Source organism: Papaver somniferum, chromosome 9 (genome assembly GCF_003573695.1).
Source record: "Papaver somniferum cultivar HN1 chromosome 9, ASM357369v1, whole genome shotgun sequence".
Lineage (NCBI taxonomy): Eukaryota > Viridiplantae > Streptophyta > Magnoliopsida > Ranunculales > Papaveraceae > Papaver > Papaver somniferum.
Genome location: NC_039366.1, coordinates 166,632,950 through 166,653,807, shown reverse-complemented (window position 1 = coordinate 166,653,807; position 20,858 = coordinate 166,632,950). Strand labels below are relative to the sequence as shown.

At 35.9% G+C, this 20,858-nt stretch overlaps 1 protein-coding gene and 1 pseudogene across 1 annotated transcript in view; both read left to right on the top strand.

Moving 5' to 3' along the window:
* The window catches only part of LOC113312834 (serine hydroxymethyltransferase 3, chloroplastic-like), a gene marked incomplete at its 3' end in the record, with an annotated part of 58,422 nt that extends 43,330 nt beyond the window's left edge, over positions 1–15,092 (top strand). The window contains exons 3-8 of the mRNA XM_026561570.1: positions 13,763–13,920; positions 14,000–14,174; positions 14,300–14,417; positions 14,519–14,631; positions 14,743–14,865; positions 14,994–15,092. Of these exons, the coding sequence (XP_026417355.1) occupies positions 13,763–13,920; positions 14,000–14,174; positions 14,300–14,417; positions 14,519–14,631; positions 14,743–14,865; positions 14,994–15,092 (786 nt within the window). The remainder of the gene's footprint in view (positions 1–13,762; positions 13,921–13,999; positions 14,175–14,299; positions 14,418–14,518; positions 14,632–14,742; positions 14,866–14,993) is intronic.
* Positions 15,093–16,567: 1,475 nt separating this feature from the next.
* Positions 16,568–20,711, top strand: LOC113314036 (annotated as a pseudogene).
* Positions 20,712–20,858: the final 147 nt, after the last annotated feature.

Here is a 20,858-nt window from a genome sequence, read left to right as displayed (position 1 = left end):
TTGCAGCGATCTGAGAATTTTCATCACAATGTCCTTTTCAGGAATAGTCTTACCCAATGCGAAAGATGCATTAACAATTTCAGATACTTTGTGATTAAACTCATCAAATGTATCTTCATCTGCCATACGAAGGTTTTCCCAATCAGAATTAAGGTTTTGAATCCTAGCTTCCTCTTCACTGGAGCTACCTTCGAATACGGTTTCTAAGATGTCCCACGCATCTTTAGACCTCGTGCATTTTGACACATGGTGCTGAAGATTTGCGGTAATGACATGTATAATGGCATTCAAACCGTCGGAATTTCGCTTTGCAACATTTATCTCGGCAGGGGTGTATTCACCAATATCCTTGGGAACGTTTACATCTCCAACTGCCACGATGGGAGCATCATAGCCATTAACAACATATACCCATGATTGAAAATCACGTGCTTGAAGAAAAGCTCGCATAGAAATTTTCCACCATAAGTAATTAGAGTCATTGAAGACTGGTGGTACGTTAATTGAGATAACACCTCTGTCCATAGAGTCAGATCGCTACAAACACAGACTTGTAAGGTCTTAAACGTGTTTGCCTGCTCTGATACCAATTGAAAAAGTGGGGGTACAACAACCACACCCAATATTCCGCTCAGCAATATGTATGGACAAACTCCAATATACTTTATAGAGAATCAACTAGACAGTCATACTCAATATAGATAAAAAAGTATATCAAAGAGTTTATATATCAATCTCTCGATTTGATATATACTCAAGCAAATAGAAATCTGCGAGTCTTTATCAAATACTAGAGAGATAACTTGGATGGTACCAAAGACCAATATCCAAGTGTCAATCAATTTAAATCAACAACCAAAAGGTCGGATATTCTAATTGATTGAAAAATGCACAACCTGTGATATTTCAATTATACAACAAAATATAATGCGGAAAAGAAATAACACAGACACCAGAATTTTGCTAACGAGGAAACCGCAAATGCAGAAAAACCCCGGGACCTAGTCCAGATTGAACACACACTGTATTAAGCCGCTACAGACACTAGGCTACTCCAAATTAACTTCGGTCTGGACTGTAGTTGAACCCCAATCAATCTCACGCTGATCCAAGGTACAATTATGCTCCTATGTCTCTGATCCCAGCAGGATGCTACGTACTTTATTCCCTTAGTTGATCTCCCCCACAACTAAGAGTTGCTACGACCCAAAGTCGAAGATTTAATAAACAAATTTGTATCACACAGAAAAGTCTACGGTAATAGATAAATCCGTCTCCCACGAATATGCCTACGAGTTTTGTTCCGTCTTTTGATAAATCAAGGTGAACAGGAACCAATTGATAAATCGGACTTATATTCTCGAAGAACAACCTAGTATTATAAATCACCTCATAATAATCTTAATCAACGCAACGAAAAAATATATTGCGGAATCACAAACGATGAGACGAAGTGTTTGTGATTACTTTTATATCTTGCCTATAAGAGATATTAATCTCAAGCCAATTATTATAATTGTACTTGTACGATAGAAACAACAAGATCAGATCACACAACTACAAGAAAGTAGTATCGGTCTGGCTTCACAATCCCAATGAAGTCTTTAAGTCGTTAACCTGGTTTAGAAGAAGAAACCAAAGGTTAAAGGAGAATCGACTCTAGCTTAGCACAACTAGTATCACACAGAAGGTGTGGGGATTAAGTTTCACAGTTGCTAGAGTTCTCCCTTATATAGTCTTTCAAATCAGGGTTTGCAATCAATGTTAGCTTGGTAATAAAGCATTCAATATTCACCTTTAGATGAAAACATGATTAGATTCAAGCTAATATCTTTCAACCGTTAGATCGAAAACTAGCTTGTTACATACAAATGAAATGCACGTTTCTAGGCTTGTGTAACCGTACCCAAACTTGTACATTTGTTGGTTCAACAATAGTCAAACAAATGGTTAGCCATATGATCACTTTCATATCAACCATATTCTTATTCACCATAACTAGTTCAAGTGAATCAAATGAACTAGTTAGAGAGTTGTTCAATTGTAGGGAAATCTTATGCAACTACACAAGACACAATTGAAGCAAAAACGATTTGATTCACTCGAATCGGTTCATGAACTATATAGCCACGGTTTGCAATTTGCATTCCTTAGTTTATATAAGAATAAGTTCACAAACATCGTTTTTAGATATAACCTACTCAAGTTCGCGGACTGGGTTCCCGGACGGAGTTCAGAAACTCCAGCAGAATTTCTCGGGACGAGAACTTCCGCCAGTTCGCGGACTGAGTTCGCAGACTTGGCTCACGCCACTATTCCGGTTCTCTTGATCAACAAAGTTCGCAAACTTCGGTTCAAGGAATAAGGACTTATACATATATGTGTTTCCACAACAATGCTTATATCCTCCAATGGTTATATAATCTAAACTCTCATTTCAATCATTTGAAACATTCTTAGAGGACGTTGATATTCTATAGTTGTTATTCACAAACTATTTTTCGTCAAAGTAAGCAATTTTCAAAGTGATTGAAACTTGTCATGACTTTCGTCACTAGGTAAAGATGAACTTGGCTAAAGCGAAAGCTTACCAACGCATATTTCGAGAAATAGATAGGCGATATAAACTTGGCTCGAAATATCAAATGTGTATAATCTAAGTCTATATAGCAAAACGAATTTTGTCTCAAGATAGGAGATAAATAGACTTTTGAGTGATAGATAAGTTCAAGTCTCCACATACCTTTTAGTCGATGAAGATCCACCGGTTCCTTGAGTAGTGTTTCGTCTTGTATGATGATTGCCATGGAGTTCTTGAGCTCAACTACACTTTCTATCCTAGTCCGAGACCTTAGCTATAGTAGACTAGAAATCAAGAGTTATAGTTTTGATCACTAACATTGACAAACATGCTTGAGATAGAAACACATGCGAGTTCGACCGAGCAATGCTCTAACAACCTAAATTGTGATTCAAGATATAATCATTTGAAAATATCCTGGAACAGTGATATGTGGCATTGATGTTATTCGGGATTGTTTCAAATTGATTATTAGAGAGATATAGAACTACTGTAAATTTGGATACATGATAGTATGCACACCAGTTCACATACTGGCACAACTGTTATAGGTCCGGAGTCGCATTACATGTACCATGTACACGTACCGGCATAGCTATAGTTCGGCAACGACTTTTGGTACGCATACCCGGTATGCACACCTTAAAAATTCTGTTGACTCGTGAACCAGGATGGTACGCATACCTAGTATGCAAACCGGAAAAGATTTGTTGACTCCTAAACCAGGATGCTATGCATACCCAATATGCAAACCGGAAAAGATTTTTTGACTCCTGAACCCATTTTTGTCTTAAGGGTATACAAACCTGGTACACGTACTATGGCAAAAATGCTCACAAACAGAAATAGAATACAACCAGATACACGTACTTACCCTGTCGAATATTTTCAGATGCATCAGAATTACTTCTATAAGATAACCGACATTTGAACAACTGTATAAAAACATTATCTAGACATATTTGATCACATTATAACCTATGGTTGTTACTCAAGATTAAAGTATTATATGAAAATGGTTAAGCTTACAGTTCGTCTGGATAGTTTCGGCTAACCTTTTATGAACAAGTCATTGTACACGGTTCGGTTCCGGTTCATCCTAACCAGAGTGTATATTCTGTTATATTAATCACAAGTCAGGTTTTCGTCTAACGGTGATTATTAATTATTTGATTCCAAAGCTACCTTAGCTTAAATCTAAAGCAACCTTGATCTTGAAAGTCTATATAAGGAGAACCTCAAGCAACTAGGATCTTTGAATCCCTAACACTATTCTTGTGTGGCCTATTTGCAAACTAGAGTCTTATCTCCTTTAAACCTTTTTAGGTTTGACGACTAAAAAGACTTCACCTGGGGATTCATGAAGCCAGGTCCAACTATCGTTATCTTAATAGTTCGCGTATTCTATCGGAGATAGCTTTTGGTACGCATACCCGGTATGCACACCTTAAAAATTCTGTTGACTCGTGAACCAGGATGGTACGCATACCTAGTATGCAAACCGGAAAAGATTTGTTGACTCCTAAACCAGCTTAGGGAGTCGTAAGTACCAGATTTTGAGGTTTGCTAAACTTTGTCTATTGCAATCGATTTGTTATCTCACCTTGATCAAAACAAAAATCACGTATATGCTTATAAGTGGGAGGCAGATTGGTTTAAAGTCTTCAATTGAGTTGAAACAACTCTTCAGTTGTAAAGGACGTCAGCTAAGGGAATCAATTGTGCGAAGTCTTGTGAGATTCAAGAGGCGTAAGGAGCGCGAGTGTAACTGAATTGCTGTGATGATAGATTCGGTTTCAACTACATTCCAGGCCGAAGTTTTGATAGTAGGCTTGAACTGTAGCGGCTTAATACAATTTGGTGTTCAAATCTGGACAAGGTCCTGGGTTTTTTCTGCATTTGTGGTTTCCTCGTTAACAAAATTTCTGGTGTCTGTGTTATTTCTTTTTCCGCATTATATTGATTATCTTTATAATTGAAATATCACATGTTGTACGTAAATCAATCAAAGTATAGATACGTCTATCATAATTGTTGGATAAGAGTTGATTGATCTTGGAAATTGATCTTTTGAATCGTCCAAGAACTCTCATGGTATAATCAGGTTCACGTACTTGTCTCCGAATACATATTGATTGTGGGAGAAAAATATATAAATTCTTCGTATAATTCCTGATTGAGATTCATTAAGTTGTAACTCTCTGAATTGTATTTGAGTTTAGTCCATACAGGTTTCCTAAGAAAATGCTGGTGGTGTATTTTGGTACCCCCGCATTTTCAAACGCGAGGAGGACAAAAGCCCTACAAACGAGAGTGGGACAAACATCCTATTTTGATTAAACATTCTAAACTACTGCATGGGAGAAAAAAAAAACTTAGTTAAACATCATAAAGAAGAAGAAAAAACAAATATTTTTTTTTTTAATTAAAAATTTATCAGAAAGGTAGTGAAAGTTAAAGTTTTAACAATGAGAAGTAAGCAACCTGAGTAAAAGTAAAACAATTAGAAAGAGAACATTTTCGGATTAGAAAACGTTGTTCAATTGTATTGACTCAGTGTCGCCCGATTCACAAAGCTTCTCTCTCCATTTTTTCCCCTGCAATAATACTTCATGTGCTTTGGCGTCTTCTCTCTCCGTTTACTTGGTTTCAACTCTACGAAGTTGCGATAGTCAATTTATACAACGGCTTAGCTGGTTCTGAGAGTATTCATAATTGGACTAGATCCCGGAATTCTTATGCCATGCAATTTTCCCTGTTAACAAAACATTGTGTGTTGGTGCGATTTACTTTTTTTCGCATTGTAATTGACATTTGTATGTTAATCCATTAGGTACGATCCCATAGTTCGTTCAGTCACGAACTTAGACTATATATCAAACTCTAAGTGTAAGATTATGCAAGGTGTGTATGTAATAGGTTGACATCGAAAAGATTGCGGTGTACTTGGTAACCTTGTTATTTCAAAATCCACCTCATAAATATTGTTTCAAAAGTTTTGCACAATTTATCTTGATCTCATATGGTTTATTTGGGGGATATGGATTAACCATGCATATATTTAGAATTACAGTAAGCTCTACATATATCTTGTATCGAACCTTAAGAAGAAAATACAAGGTTAACAAAGCTTGGTTTTTGGAGTGTTAGGGTTTACTCTTCGCTTCTCATTTATGTATATCATGTGGTTTTTCTAAACTCATAAGTAACTAATTTTTTGATTAATTTGGGATGAATTTGTAGTTTTGAACATCAACCTTTATTAGTACTTCGTATTTTATTTTGAATTCTACACATATGGACACTTGTGTATATTTCTTTCGATGTTCATAAGTTAGTTTTTTTAACCGGCGGATAAATAAATTTACTATTGATTTATTACTAGTTCATTATGTTTTTTTTAATAGGAAATAAGAATTTATATTGATTTTAACTAATAATACAGAGTTTTTCTCCGATAAGAGATTCTAACCAATGAGGCACAACAGACTTCCAAAAATTAATACTAGTGATATTACTAGCTTATTTGGCTAGTTCGTCAGCTGCACTATTTGTTTTTCTAGGAATATGATGTTAGAGCACTGCTCGGTCGAACTCGCAAGCATTGATATCTCAAGCTTGTTTGTCAAGTTTACTTGTCAAAACTATAAGTTTTGATTTCTAGTTTACTTTTAACTGTCTCAGATTAGGATAAAATGTGTAGTTGAGCTTTAGAATTCATGGCATTCATCAATTGAAGACGAAGACTACTAAGGGGAGTTTGTGGAACCTCATCAACAAAAGGTATGTGTAGACTTGAACTCATTTATCACTCAGAAGTCTATTATATGTCCTGTTGAGACAAAAGTCGTATAGATATATAGACTTTACATTATACACATTTGATATTTCGAGCTGAGTTTAACTCGCTTATATCTTTCTCGAAATATATGTTGGTAAGATTGTTGCTTTAACCACGTTCATCATTATTCTTGACGAAAGTCAAAAGATGATCATGTGAAAATCACCTGGTAACATCTTGCATGATTTGTGTGAGACAATCATTTGATGTAGGCTCGGAATGTTTCGTATTGATCATTAGATCACTTGAAAATTTCTTATAAGCTAATAGTTTATGTGAGACGTCTATTGCCGTCTTCTAAGAATGTTTCAATGATTGAAATGGGAGTTAAGATCTAAAACCCATGTCTGGGTACATTACGGTTTATGTACTTAGTGTACGAACTGTTTTGACGGAATTCAAGACCGGAAGTTTGCATACCTGTTCGCAAACTTATTCAACTGTTTAAGTCAGGGTACTTAAATTTGCATACCCGTCCGCAAACTGATTTAACTATTGAAATTCGGGAACCAAGTTTGCGTACCCGTTCGCAAACGGTTTCAACTGAATTAGGTCCGGAGCTAAAGTTTGCGTACCCGTTTGCAAATTGTCGGCTTGTGACCAATGTCTGGAACTTAACGCGTCCCCGTTTGCAAACTTAAGTGGTTCAAGTTCTTAAACCAGTTATGTATGATTTCATACTCATGAACAAATACATTGATAAATAAGGAATGCAATATTTTTGCAAACCGTGGCTAAAATGTTCATGAACTGATTCATTTAAATCAATCCGATTTTGCTTTAATTGTGTCTTGTATGCTTCTATGAGAATATAAATAATTGAACAACTCTATGAGTAACACAATTAGATTCATTTGATTATCAATTGATCTAGAAGTGTTAAGATGAACAAGGTTAAGAGAAAAGTGTTCATGTGGCTAACTTCGGTTAACTGTTATTGAGCCAATTCAATATACACGTTTAGGTACGGTAACCCATATCTAAATGAGGTATATTTCATTTGTGTGTAACAAGCTAAAGACCATCTAACGGTGGAAAGATATTAGCTTGAATCTTAAATTAGGTTTCATCTAACGGTGAATATTGAATGCTTTGTTACCAAGGTAACATTTATTGCAAACCCTGATTTGAAGACTATATAAGGGAGAACTCTAGCAACTAGAGAACCTGATCCCCACACCTCCTGTGTGATACTAGTTTCGACTAGATTCGATTCTCCTTTAACCTAGGTTTTTCCTAAAACCATTATAGGTTAACGACTTAAAGACTTCGTTGGGATTCTGAAGCCAGACCCATCTATTTTCTCTGTAGTTGCCTGTTCTGATCTTACTTTGTTCTATCGTATTGAGTAATATCTTCTCCAAGATTTGCTCGAGATTTATCTCCGATAGGTGAGATATAAAAAGTAAATCACAAAGCTCTTTCGTCTCATTCTTTGTGATTCCACAATAACTTTTTCTACTACCATATAGTTAAGTTATTGTGAGGTCATTGATATTTCTAGGCTGTTCTTCGGGAATATAAGACCGGATTATGAATTGGTTCATGTTCACGTTGATTTATCGAAAGACGAAACAAAAACTTCGTAGGTATTTCTGTGGGAGACAGATTTATCTATTATAATAGATTTTTCTGCGTGAGACAGATTTGTTTATCAAGTCTTCGACTTTGGGTCGTAGCATGCTGGGATTCAGAGGCGTAAGGAACACGATTGTACCTTAATCAGTGTGATATTCGGGGCTCAACCACATTCCAATCCGAAGTTAATGTGTAGTGGGCTAGAGTCTGTAGCGGCTTAATACAGTATGGTGTTCAAATATGGATTAGATCCCAAGGTTTTTCTACATTCGCGGTTTCCTCGTTAACAAAACTTCTGGTGTATGTGTTATTTCTTTTTCGCATTATATTTATTGAAATATCACAGGTTGTGCGTAGTTCAATCAATTGGTAAATCCAACCTTTGGTTGTTGATTGAAATTGGTTGACATTTGAACATTGATCTTTGGTACCGTTCAAGTTGTTTCTCATAATAATCAGTCTCACGGATTTCTATCTGTTTGATTTGATAATTACATCGAGAAACAAAGATATAACTCTTGGATATATTTTTCTTGATTGGGTTTGACTGTCTAGTTGATTGTCTTGGAATTATATTGGAGTCAGTCCATACAGATTTCCTAAACGATATATTGGGTGTGGTTGTTAGACCCACGCTTTTTCATATGAGAAACTGACCATTTATTGAAAACTTCAAGAAGTTCAAGTCAATCCCTTATGATAGGGTTAATTAGTCGTCGACTTCATAGTCCATTCTTTTCCCTTTAATGCATTAACTACATTTAAACTATCTCTTTCCAACTGTAGACTGGAAGTCTGCTTCCTCCTAGTCAGCTTTATAGCCTCATATGAAGCTAATGCTTAAGCTTGTTCTTCATCCTCTACTTATGTGGGATACACCAGGCTCCTTAGAATTCACCTGCATTTTTAATAGCTATTAATCCAGACCCTATACATTTAGTCTCCTTATAAAACGATGCATCAATTTTTTTCCCAAAATCAACTTGTGGCACTGTTTAAGGTGGGACAACTGTGATTGTGTTACTTTAGCTCCACCTTGAGGCCAATCTCTTGATGTTTTCCTTCAAATACACAATATCTTTCTTAATCTGATTTACTACTCTCTCCACCTCCACATTCACATTATCAAAAATAATATTACATTGCATTTTCAATATATGCTAAAGTGTGTAACCTGCAACTAGTATCATATGTTCCCTATTGTTATTTACTCGAGTAGAGAACCAAGTTATAATTCAATCACTCAAACCCACACTATCAAATAAATTCAGAAACATTGGGTCTACACTAGTCCATATTTGTTTAGCAGTACTACAATTTAGAAACAAATAGTCATATAATTCAGCAACATCATTACAGAAAACCCATTTAGAGTATATACTATTAACAAATTTAGAGAATCTATACCTAAGAGGAAGACATCTCTGCAAACACCTCCATAACAAGTGTATAATATTAGGTGATAAGTCTTCCTTCCAAAAATTTTCCCATGGGAACCCACTAAGCTCATCAAACCCCCGGTGGGTGCTACCTGAAACATTAACCAATCTGTAAACATTCTTGGATGTGAATATTCCATTGCTAGAGGGTTTCCAAACAAATATATCATCTCCTCTAATAGGAACTCTGATTTTACAGATTTCACTAACAATATTACTATCAAATAAAGTATTCAATAATCTAACATTCCAAGAGTTAATGCGGTGTAACAAGTAGGTCCGCGGTTTTAAGGTGACAAGAACTAAACCTAGATGGCAACAATGTGTCCAGGGTAGGAACCCACCTATCTTTCCAAATGTATATTCTAGTTTCATTACCTACCTCCAAACAATAATGTTTTCTCATAATTCTAAACCCTTACACAACCTTTCCAGACCCAAAAACCACTTGAGATGTTAAAATGGAAAGGGTTATAGTCCTTAAAATACTTATGGTACATCATCTGAGCACATTTAAAATCAGACTCATTAAGTGTCCTTCATGCTACCTTAGCAAAGAGTGTTTCATTAAAAGCAACCGTTTTCGAAGATTCATAATTTCTTGTGCCTTAGACCTAGTCACAGAGTTCCAATTTATGAGATACAAACCTCTTTCTCCTTACTTCTTTTCCACCTGAACATCCTTCGAATTCCATCTAACCTATCAGTCAATTTCTTGGGCATGGGAAAAATAGCAAGATGGTGGGATGTAAGTGTACCAAGAACAGATTGAGTCCTTATGGTTATAACAAGACGGTTCAAATTCTTACCTTTCCATGTAGGCAACCTCTCCTTGAATTTCTCTTCTAGATGGCCAAAAGTCTTCATTTTTTTATGTTGAATGAGACTATTTAATTTTCACGCTATTATTTACACAAGTAATAGCTCATCGGATTTGAAAACATGGTTTTGTTAAGTGATTGTATGTAGAGATTACACCATAAAGCAAACCGATTTGTACGTATGATTCTTAGATCAACCTAATTCATAAAAGAATAAATTATTTGCCCAGGATATACCTTGAGAGACCATTCTTGGAAATTTAGTTGGATAAAATATAGTTGAGAGCCCATTTAACTTGGAAAGATAAATAAAATTTTAGGACAACGAAATCTATTGCTATTGTACTGTTGGTGACAATATGGCTATCAAGATATAAACATGCACACTGGTTAAAATGAAGTTCAATAACATGAAATATTTCTTTATTATTTTCTTCTCACTGTTTGAAAGTATTCAACTTTATTATTCGTTTTCTTGTTAATTAACAAGCTCCGTTTGGTTACGATTAACAACTATCAACATATTACTCTCGAATGACACAATCCATACTTACTATTACCCTACAAGTTAGTGTATTTGGAAGTTATTATTATCGATCGAGTAAACGACCTCATCAAAATTGAGGTTCTTGCTGGAAACAACATTTTTTTTTTCGCGTGTGATGTTTTTGCTTTTAGATTTTCTGTTTTTACTGAACTTTACATTATTTTTAATCTCAGGTATCGGCTTTCCGTTGAATGTCTGAAAAAGCTAAGGCAAATATCAGACAATTATTTTGCAATACTATTCGATCAAAAAATTACTATTGGATACTCTATTGAAAACTGAGATCCCTTACGTAAGAGATGAACCAATTGCGACTCGGTGGACACTCAAAGATTTGATGTCCCCAAACTTGGACCAACAAACCAGTACATATTCAGTTGGATGAGATGATTAAGGAATGAGGTGATTAGCTGAAGGCACATTCGATGCACTTTTTTGTTGTTGTTGGTGTTGTTGTTTTAACCTAAGTTCAAATAACTGACAAAAAAAGATTTTAATCATACTTTTCAACATGTTGTGACGAGCTTGAAGCCAGCCACTGCAAATTCCGATAAGAATATATAGGTTGCTTTGCTTTTCTCATCAATAAACACCCGCATAAGAATATTTGTATCCTCCTTCTTCCTCCCAGAAGTGTAATAATATGGATCAAGATGAAGAAGCGGTTTCTAGAGAAGTACTTTCCATCATCAAAAGTTGCATTAGTTTGTAAAGAGATTTAAGGTATTAGACAAACAACAAGTGAAACTGTTTATGAATGCTAAGAGATATACAAGATACTGTTAGCTAGCTAGTTGTTCACATAGAGAGACACTCGGATTAATGCTGCTAGTAGTGGTATATTGGCGAACAACACTATTAATATTAAAAAAGGTAACGGGTTTGAGCATGGCCAGAGACATGCAACAATTTCGCACTAATGGTGAACCAATGACGAGGAAAGTAAGCAAACTTAGTGTTCGATAGCTCCTCAGATGAGTCAAATGACAACCATATAGTACCATGTATGGATGTTGTAATTGCTCCAACACCTGATGACCTGTATGGAGATGTTGAGCATGCTGATGGTATGGACAATTTTGAGAGATGAAAATATAATTCTTTTGACACCTACAAACCTAGATGAATGAATCAGAGCATCTCCAAGAGAAGGTGCAAAAGATCTTATGTGGATTTTTAATTTGGTCCTTTTATTCATGGGGTCTACACATAGAGTAAATATAAGACCTCATATCTAAAATACCATCTCCAACAGTGAGAATTTTAACTCTTAGAATTAAAAAAAAATTAGTTAAAAACATGACGTGGAGGTGCAACCAGAGGTGTAAATAACACTTTCTTGAACACCTTCATATTTAATAACTAGGAATTACCAATAGGTACTATTATGGTAGTCTTAGTTAATGGCAGGTCCATCCACTAAAGCCCAGTAAGCATAGGTCCATAATTAAAAGAAAACATGAAACTGGACCTAATTTTTTAAGCCTAGGTCATGTACACGTGCGGGACACATGTGACGTATTATCATAATTCCCAAAACACCCCGCAAGTTTTTTTAAGCTAAGAAACACGTTCGTTTCTTTTTTATTCTCTCAATTTATGTTTTCAGAGAAGAGCTCTGCAAGTGAAGATTATTTGAGGTCCTTGTTCGATTCATGAGTTCGAGCTCTGCAAGTGTAATCGGTAGGTGGATTTTTTGTTCTTATGATATTAATCATCACAACGATTTTTTGTTCGAGCTCTGCAAGTTTTATTCGAAGTTTTTCCAGTTTTTTTTGTTCGATCCATGGTCTAATCGTTGTGGTGTTTGATTAAGATTTTGATCTCCATGTTTGATTTCTTGATTATTTACTAACTCTAGATGAATATCATGTTTTTGGTTCATTTCGTTATTAGATTTGATCTAACTAGTTCCATGTTTGATTTCTTGATTATTTACTAGATCTAGATGAATAGTCACGTTTTTGGTTCATTTCGTTATTAGATTTGATCTAACTAGTTCCATTTTGTTGTTTTTAGATTTGTTTTTTTTGTATAAAACAACAGTACGTATATCCTGTATTGACAGAAACCTAGCTTATTTTGAATGAAGAAGAAGAAGAAGATGCATCGTTATGACTTACGACAAGAAGATTTGTTGTGTTTCCATGTATGTTTTCTTATCATCTTCTTTGATTATTTTTTTCGTTTTTCTTCTATTGATTGTATTATGAAGATGAAATCGATTTTCCTGACGTTCTTATGTTTTCAGGTTTTTTACAGTTTGTTTTTGTGTATGAATTGACAGTACATATTTGGTGTACTAATATAAAATTCTTATGATTTACGAGGAGAATATTTGTTTTCTGTTTCCAGGTATGCTTTCTAATCATCTTGTTTGATTATTTTGTTCGGTTTTCTTCTTTTGATTTGTTTTTTTGATTGTATTCTGATAATCAAATCGATTTGATTGACGTTTTTATGGTTTTTAGGTTTGTTACAGTTGTTTTTCGTGTATGAATTGACAGTACATATATGGCGTACTGATACAAAACTCTTATAATTTTGTTTTATTTGAAGTTTTTCCAATTTTTTTGGTTCGATCCATGAGTATGTATGTATAATACTGATAGGAAGTGCTATTTGCTGTGTTTTTGCTCCTTTTTTAGTCTTACCCTTCAGTACTTATGTGAAATACTGTAATATGTCTTTCGATTCTCTTATTTTTCATAGATTTGTCACCTGTTGTTGTCATACTGTTGATTTGTAGTTCATGAATCTTCAGTACATATGTCGCATACTCATAGGAAGTGCTCCTTGTTATGTTTAAGGAGAAGTGAAGAAGATGCAGGCATACAGTGGAGCTGCAATAATGGGTGCTGTTGTACAACAACCCAATCTTTTTACTAAAGGTTCTTCAACTTTTTTTCCCAAGTTGGGTACTACTACTGCGGATAGATTACCTTCTAAAGTTAGGCAAACCTTGAAGTACGTTCAATAATTGATAGTGAGAAGAATCGTCAGTTTAACAGCTTGGAGCTCATTGCTTCAGAGAATTTTACATCCCGCGCAGTGATGGAAGTTGTGGGTTATTGTCTCACAAACAAGTACTCAGAATGGCTTCATGGTAAAAGGTAAAGATGGTGCTTAATGTTGTATTTTTTACCTGTATTTGTGTTGAAATGCATTTGATCATTTCATTCTGCAATGTAGGTACTATGGTGGCAATGAGTACATTGATGAGCTAGAGACACTTTGTCAACAAAGGGCTTTGGCTGCATTTCACTTAGACCCAAAGAAATGGGGAGTTAATGTCCAACCTCTGTCTGGTTCTCCTGCTAACTTTGAAGTCTACACTGCACTTCTCAACCCACATGACCGTATTATGGTAAGTTGAGGCCTCTTTCTCTTTCTCTCCAATTTTTTGAAATCAGTTTTGAACCCCTAAGGGATGTAATCAACTCTCCTTTCAAAATATGGGGCTGTATTAATTTGTTCATGTAACTGGCACAGGGTCTGGATCTTCCTCATGGAGGTCACTTGTCACATGGATTTATGACTCCTAAAAGACGGGTATCTGGGACTTCGATTTATTTTGAATCGATGCCCTACCGTCTTGATGAATCAACAGGTGCTGCTCTGCATTCTTATATTGTGTAATGACTATGTGGTCTATTGTTGTTCATTTATAATTCGTTGATAATTTGCATTCATTACCAAATTCACTTGCAGGCCTTATTGATTATGATATGCTTGAGAAAACTGCCACCCTCTTTCGACCAAAACTCATCATTGTTGGTGCTAGTGCTTATCCTCGTGATTTCGATTATCCTCGAATGAGAAAGGTATACACATATCTTTTGATTGTCAACAGTTGTGATTCTTAGTGATCAGAGAATCAGACTAGTTAACCCATTACGCACACCTAATTCCCTTTCCTGCTATGTTTCTTGAAGATTGCAGATTCTGTTGGGGCTTTTCTCATGATGGATATGGCTCACATAAGTGGTCTCGTTGTTGCATCTGTATTTGCCGACCCATTTGAATACTGTGATGTTGTAACAACCACCACTCACAAGGTACACCTAGTCCCATTCATGAAGTCTGCAAGACTGCAACTACTGACACCAACACAAGCAACATTTGTTTTTATTGGTTTAGGTTCAAGGGTCATGTTGTTTACTATGTCTTCTGTTTCAATTTGCAGTCATTACGAGGTCCCAGAGGTGGCATGATTTTCTTCAAGAAAGATCTTGTTCTTTGGGTTGATATGGAATCTGCGATTAACAATGCTGTTTTCCCAGGGTTACAGGTAACTAAAACTGTAGCGGTTATTTGTGATTTATCATTGGTTCAACATTATAACATTTTTTAGGTTTGTTACAGTTGTTTTTCGTGTATGAATTGACAGTACATATATGACGTACTGATACAAAACTCTTCTAATTTTGTTTTATTTGAAGTTTTTCCAATTTTTTTGGTTCGATCCATGAGTATGTATGTATAATACTGATAGGAAGTGCTATTTGCTGTGTTTTTGCTCCTTTTTTAGTCTTACCCTTCAGTACTTATGTGAAATATTGTAATATGTCTTTCGATTCTCTTATTTTTTATAGATCTGTCACCTGTTGTTTTCATACTGTTGATTTGTAGTTCATGAATCTTCAATACATATATCGCATACTCATAGGAAGTGCTCCTTGTTATGTTTGATTCAATACGTATATGAAATACTGAAATAGATGCTCTTTGTTACGTTTGATTCAGTACTGGAATTGGATATGGAGATGATCTGGAGCTGCAGTTCAGAACTTATTGCAAGAAATGACAGATTTTGAATCATAGGAACGTGAGTTGTTGTTGGTTCAGATTTGCAAGCTTGTGAAATCGGTGGTGGTCTTGATGAAGTTACAAATTGGTTGTGACGTGTGTTTGAAAGAAGCTGTGCTGCAAATGGATTTGGAGGAACATAGAAGGTTGGGTTGCTACATTGTATGATCCTACAATGTATGTGATGTAATACATTTTCTAATTTATTTATCATTGATTCTTACAGATTTGTACTCTACCTGGAAGCAGTGCAGCAAATATGTACTCGAATTTGTAAGCATTCAGATATATAATCGGATTTGTAAGCAGTACGACAGATATGTACTCAGACAGATATGTACTCAAATTTGTAAGCAGTGTAACAAATATGTACTCGAATTTTTAAGCAGTGTACCAGATATGTACTCAAATTTGTAAGCAGTGTAGACACACACGTTTGGTAGTAATGGCCATTATGGACATTTCCATGTTTTAATTAATTTTGGACCTCCGGATAAAAAAAAATTCCGGTTGGACCCTACTATAAATAACTATATGGGCCTAGGACCAACCAAAAAATTTTCCATTTAATAATTGGTCCCTCCTAACTTGTAGGATCCTACTATTGGAGATGAATTTATGTCAAATGGGGGTCTAAAATCTCATGTGTCACTAAAAATAAATAAATCTACACTCCATTGGAGATGCACGATATTGCATAATTCCTTTTTTTTGTTTTTTTCTTTGAACAAGAGCAATAGTGCATAATTCAAACTACAACGAGAGGTGGTTATCGGTGTTTTGTTGAGAAGTTTTCGGTACACATTCATCTTGACATGTCGAGATATCGTCACAGTTATAGACCGACAGTTCCACAGAACGTGGTCCGCACTCTTTCCAGAACATAACCCGTTTCGTTTCCTCTTAAACCGGTTTTTTCAAACTTCTAACAATCTCACTCTACATATCGAAGAGAGGGAAATTCAAGTCTCATCTCGCAAGGACTTGGGTTAATGGCGGCAGTCTTTCTTTCCCGCGTTTCTCGTAGATTAAGATCTTCATCACCGCTCTTATCTCCATCAATCTTCGACCCATTTTTCACAAATTCTCAATTAAAACCATCAACCCCTTTTCATCTACCTCAAATTCATCCTAAAACCCTAGATACAAAATTTGAAACGTATAAGTATCACCAAGTTGGTGGTTTTGATGATCAATTTCTGAAATTTCTTCGTTCCAATTTAAATGTACAGTTATCTAGGTATTCTACATCTTCTGTAGGAGGAGGAAAAAGTGGTGAAAATCAGAATGAGGAGGATGTTGAGAAGAAATCGGGAGTTCAGTTATCGTGGATTGATCTGTACCTTCCTGAACCCGTTCGTCCTTATGCTCATTTAGCTCGACTTGATAAGCCAATTGGAACTTGGTTACTTGCTTGGCCATGTATGTGGTAAGCCTACTGTTACTGCAACAATATGTAGTAGTGTTTATCAGTTTTGTTTCTGTTTGAAAAAATTACTGAATGAAATGTTCTGGTTGTAGAAGAGGAGTCAGGAGATCCCATTGTCTCAATGAAAAGCTTAACATTTTGTTTGAGTTAGGAGTTCTATTAAGAGCTTAGAAGTTTGAATTCATTTCTTAAATACAGTGAGATAGTAAAAACTTTCACTGACACTTGCCTGAAACTGTATTTATGCAATATTTTTAGGTCGATTACTTTGGCGACACAGCCTGGAAACCTTCCTGATTTTAAGTTGTTGGCATTGTTTGGTTGTGGGTCATTGCTTTTACGGGGTGCTGGATGCACAGTTAACGACCTTCTTGACCGTGATATCGATACAAAGGTGTGTTTGAATCTGTTTTCTAGCATGGTCATGTATCCTCTTAGCTGAATTTCCTTCATCTCGAATATAATTTTTGCAAAGAAAGTCCGCCGCATTCTAGTGCAGCTGCTAGTATCATCTTCCTTAGTAGATTGCCACAGTTAGTATGACCCTAAGTGATTGGAGATTCTCTTCTGTTTCTTAAGGGGTTCATATATCTGAAAAATATTCTTGCTCTATTAGCAGAAGGATGCCTCAACTACTGTTTCAATTTTCGTCTTGACTCGTGGATTTTAGCTTTATTACTTTTTTTTAATGGAATTCGTGCTTCTTTGTTGGATATCATTGGCTAGTCTACATTGAGAAGTAATTGTTCGTGTCAAAAACCCTCATCTTATCTAAATTGATCGTCTTTTTAATTCCAAAGGAGGCATCATTTAACTTTAGTCTACATTGAGAACTGAGAAATCTATTCTCAAGAATTCCATTATGCCAAGATATGATTGTTTAGTAACTAATTACTCTCTTATACTTCAGGTGGCGCGCACGAGGATGAGACCAGTAGCAAGCGGCCGTCTGACTCCATTTCAAGGTATCAGCTTTCTTGGGTTTCAGCTTCTCTTAGGTCTTGGAATTCTCCAGCAGCTAAACAACTACAGGTGTGTTATTTTTCTCACAGCTTACACCATGGGTTGCTCACATTTTAGTGGGTTATAAATTTATAGACATATTTGGTTTGTCTATATGAACACATTTTTGAAATGTTCTAGTACAAGTTGTCTTAGGAAACAAAGTTTCACTTTTCACTTTTCAGATAGCAGTTCATTACATTGTTCACCCTGGATTCTATTATTGCAAGACCCACAAATGTGTTATTTTTTAACTGCTGATAACAAAATCATCTGTTATTTTTGTGTCCTTATTCCTCAATCGGTTTCTCTCCTAGTTTACATTCACATCTGAAAACTTGTGAGTTGCAAGTTAATCTACAGTTTCTATTCCGTTTGTTGAAGGTCAAAGTGTTCATTATTTTTTTCAGTATTGTTCTGGGGGCGTCATCACTGCTGTTAGTTTTCACGTATCCTCTCATGAAGAGGCTTACATTTTGGGTAATTGCTTCTTAGCCTTCTTTAATGTTCATCCTCTAGATTCTTTCCTATTATACTAACATTTCCATGGCTAATTTACCAATACACTTCATACTGCCTATAATTGCAGCCTCAGGCATATCTAGGTTTGACTTTTAACTGGGACGCGTTATTAGGATGGACCGTGTTAAAGGAAGCTTGGATCCTGCTATTGTTCTCCCGTTATACATTTCAGGAGTTTGTTGGACTCTCGTGTATGATACAATATATGCACATCAGGTATAGCTACTGACTTCAGAAATCAGAAGCGTGTAGAAACTGGTTTTCTGACGTGTCTTATTTTGCTATTGACATTTCATAGCACCAGTCTCTCCCCTCTCCCCAAAAAAAGGAATGACAAAAGGACATAAACAGAATTTCGCTCCCTAGTGTTCGCTGTTAATCTTTGAATATTGACTATCAAAATGCAGGATAAAGAAGATGATTTGAAGGTTGGTGTCAAATCTACGGCCTTAAGGTTTGGTGCTCTGACAAAGAATTGGGTTAATGGTTTCGGGATTGCATCTATCAGCAGCCTATGTCTAAGCGGATATAATGCGGACCTGGGTATTACTCATTTCTGCTTCTGTATATTTTCCATGTTTGACCTGTTGAGCCTTTTTTAAAACCTTCTTTGTTTTCTCTTTTAACAACAGGTTGGCCATTTTATGCATCTTTGATGGCGGCATCTGGGCAACTAGCATGGCAGATTTGGACTGTTGATTTATCAAGTCGTGCAGACTGTAATAGGAAGTGAGTAATCATCTGAATAGAAGTAAAGATAGTTTGCAGCGCTGTAGTGATCTATTATAGTTGCAGCTGATGGAAAACAAGTGGTCAATTTCTGCTATCCATGTCAGAATAGCATGTCCATCATTGATCATCATGCCTAACCATATAAATCTAATAGGGCAATCCAAAATTTACCCACAATCGCAAAATTGACCTAGCTGTGTTGGAATTTTGGGTTCCAAAGGCCTATAAAGAAAAGTGGTTGATATCTGATTGTTAGCTGTAAATTTTAGAGCAATCACTGAGATTCCAACCTAAGAACCTAAGATAACGGTAAGGCTGGAAAGCACAGGTAAAAAATAAAAAAAAGTCTATGCGGTTTCTAGTTTCAAAAATCTGGTGGATATGAAGTAGAAAGTAATGACATGTTTCTAGTCTAACCTTTAATTCTTAAGAATTTGGTTCTAGTCTGACCAACCATCTAATTTTTATTGTATAATGCTTCTTTTACTGGTTGCAGGTTTGTATCCAACAAGTGGTTTGGAGCAATTGTCTTCAGCGGCATCTTGTTTGGAAGACTAGCAACTTGAAATTGTATGAATGGGGTATTATTTGCTCCAGCCAAAAGATGCTTTTTGGGTTAATAACTCAGGTATGTATGTGCAAGAGTTGTTTATCACCCCTTCAAAATTCCTGCTTGGAGGAGAGTTCAAAAGGTTGATGTCTCCTTTTCGTTACATTTATGAATCTTCAAACGTGGGGTCAGTCAACTGATTGTGTTTCTTAATGCGTTTTCTTCAGCTTAAGCGAGAAGGAGAAATGTTCTCAAGTCAGAAATCTGGTTTAGTGTCAACTAAAAGCTCATTGCTATTGTGGACGTTTGCAAATAAAGGTTTTATTTTTTTAGTGGTGAAAAGACGATGACCCTAACATTTATGCCCATCATCTCTACTATCGACCTGCTTGAAAGCTAGTAATCGGACTGAAGAGGAATCTCGCCGTCCGAATTCACCACCCATCTGCAAGGAGTATCAAATCCAGCTCGTACCCACTTAACCATATTGATGATTTCATGTAGCACATTATCCAGCTATTGCACTGTGATTTTTTCCCACAAAAAACATTAACTGTAGGTGTCCCATTCATTATCAGATACTATACAACTTGAATCCAGTGAAATGTAAAAACAGAGAAAGAATTCCAACAACTCCGATTACTTCTCGAAATGGTGGATTTTCTTGGAGTTGATATCCGCCAGATAGTAAACAAACCTACATATGAATTTAAAATCTGCAGATGTCAACATTCCACATAGGATCAAGACAAGAACCTATGTTCGTAAGAGTCAAATGATCTTACCTTTCCTCTCCTCCTGAAGATTCAACCAAGAATCGAACCTGTTCGAACTTCGAAGCATGCTCTATGAACGGATCTGCTGGCCTACGGGAGTTTTTGGTGCTCTATAAACGGATCTGCTGGCCTACGGGAGTTTTTGGACCTTTCACCAAACCTCTTAATATCTATGCCCATTTCTTAAATTATAAAACCCTAGAGGGGCTATCACAAAAAGGCCTTATTTTC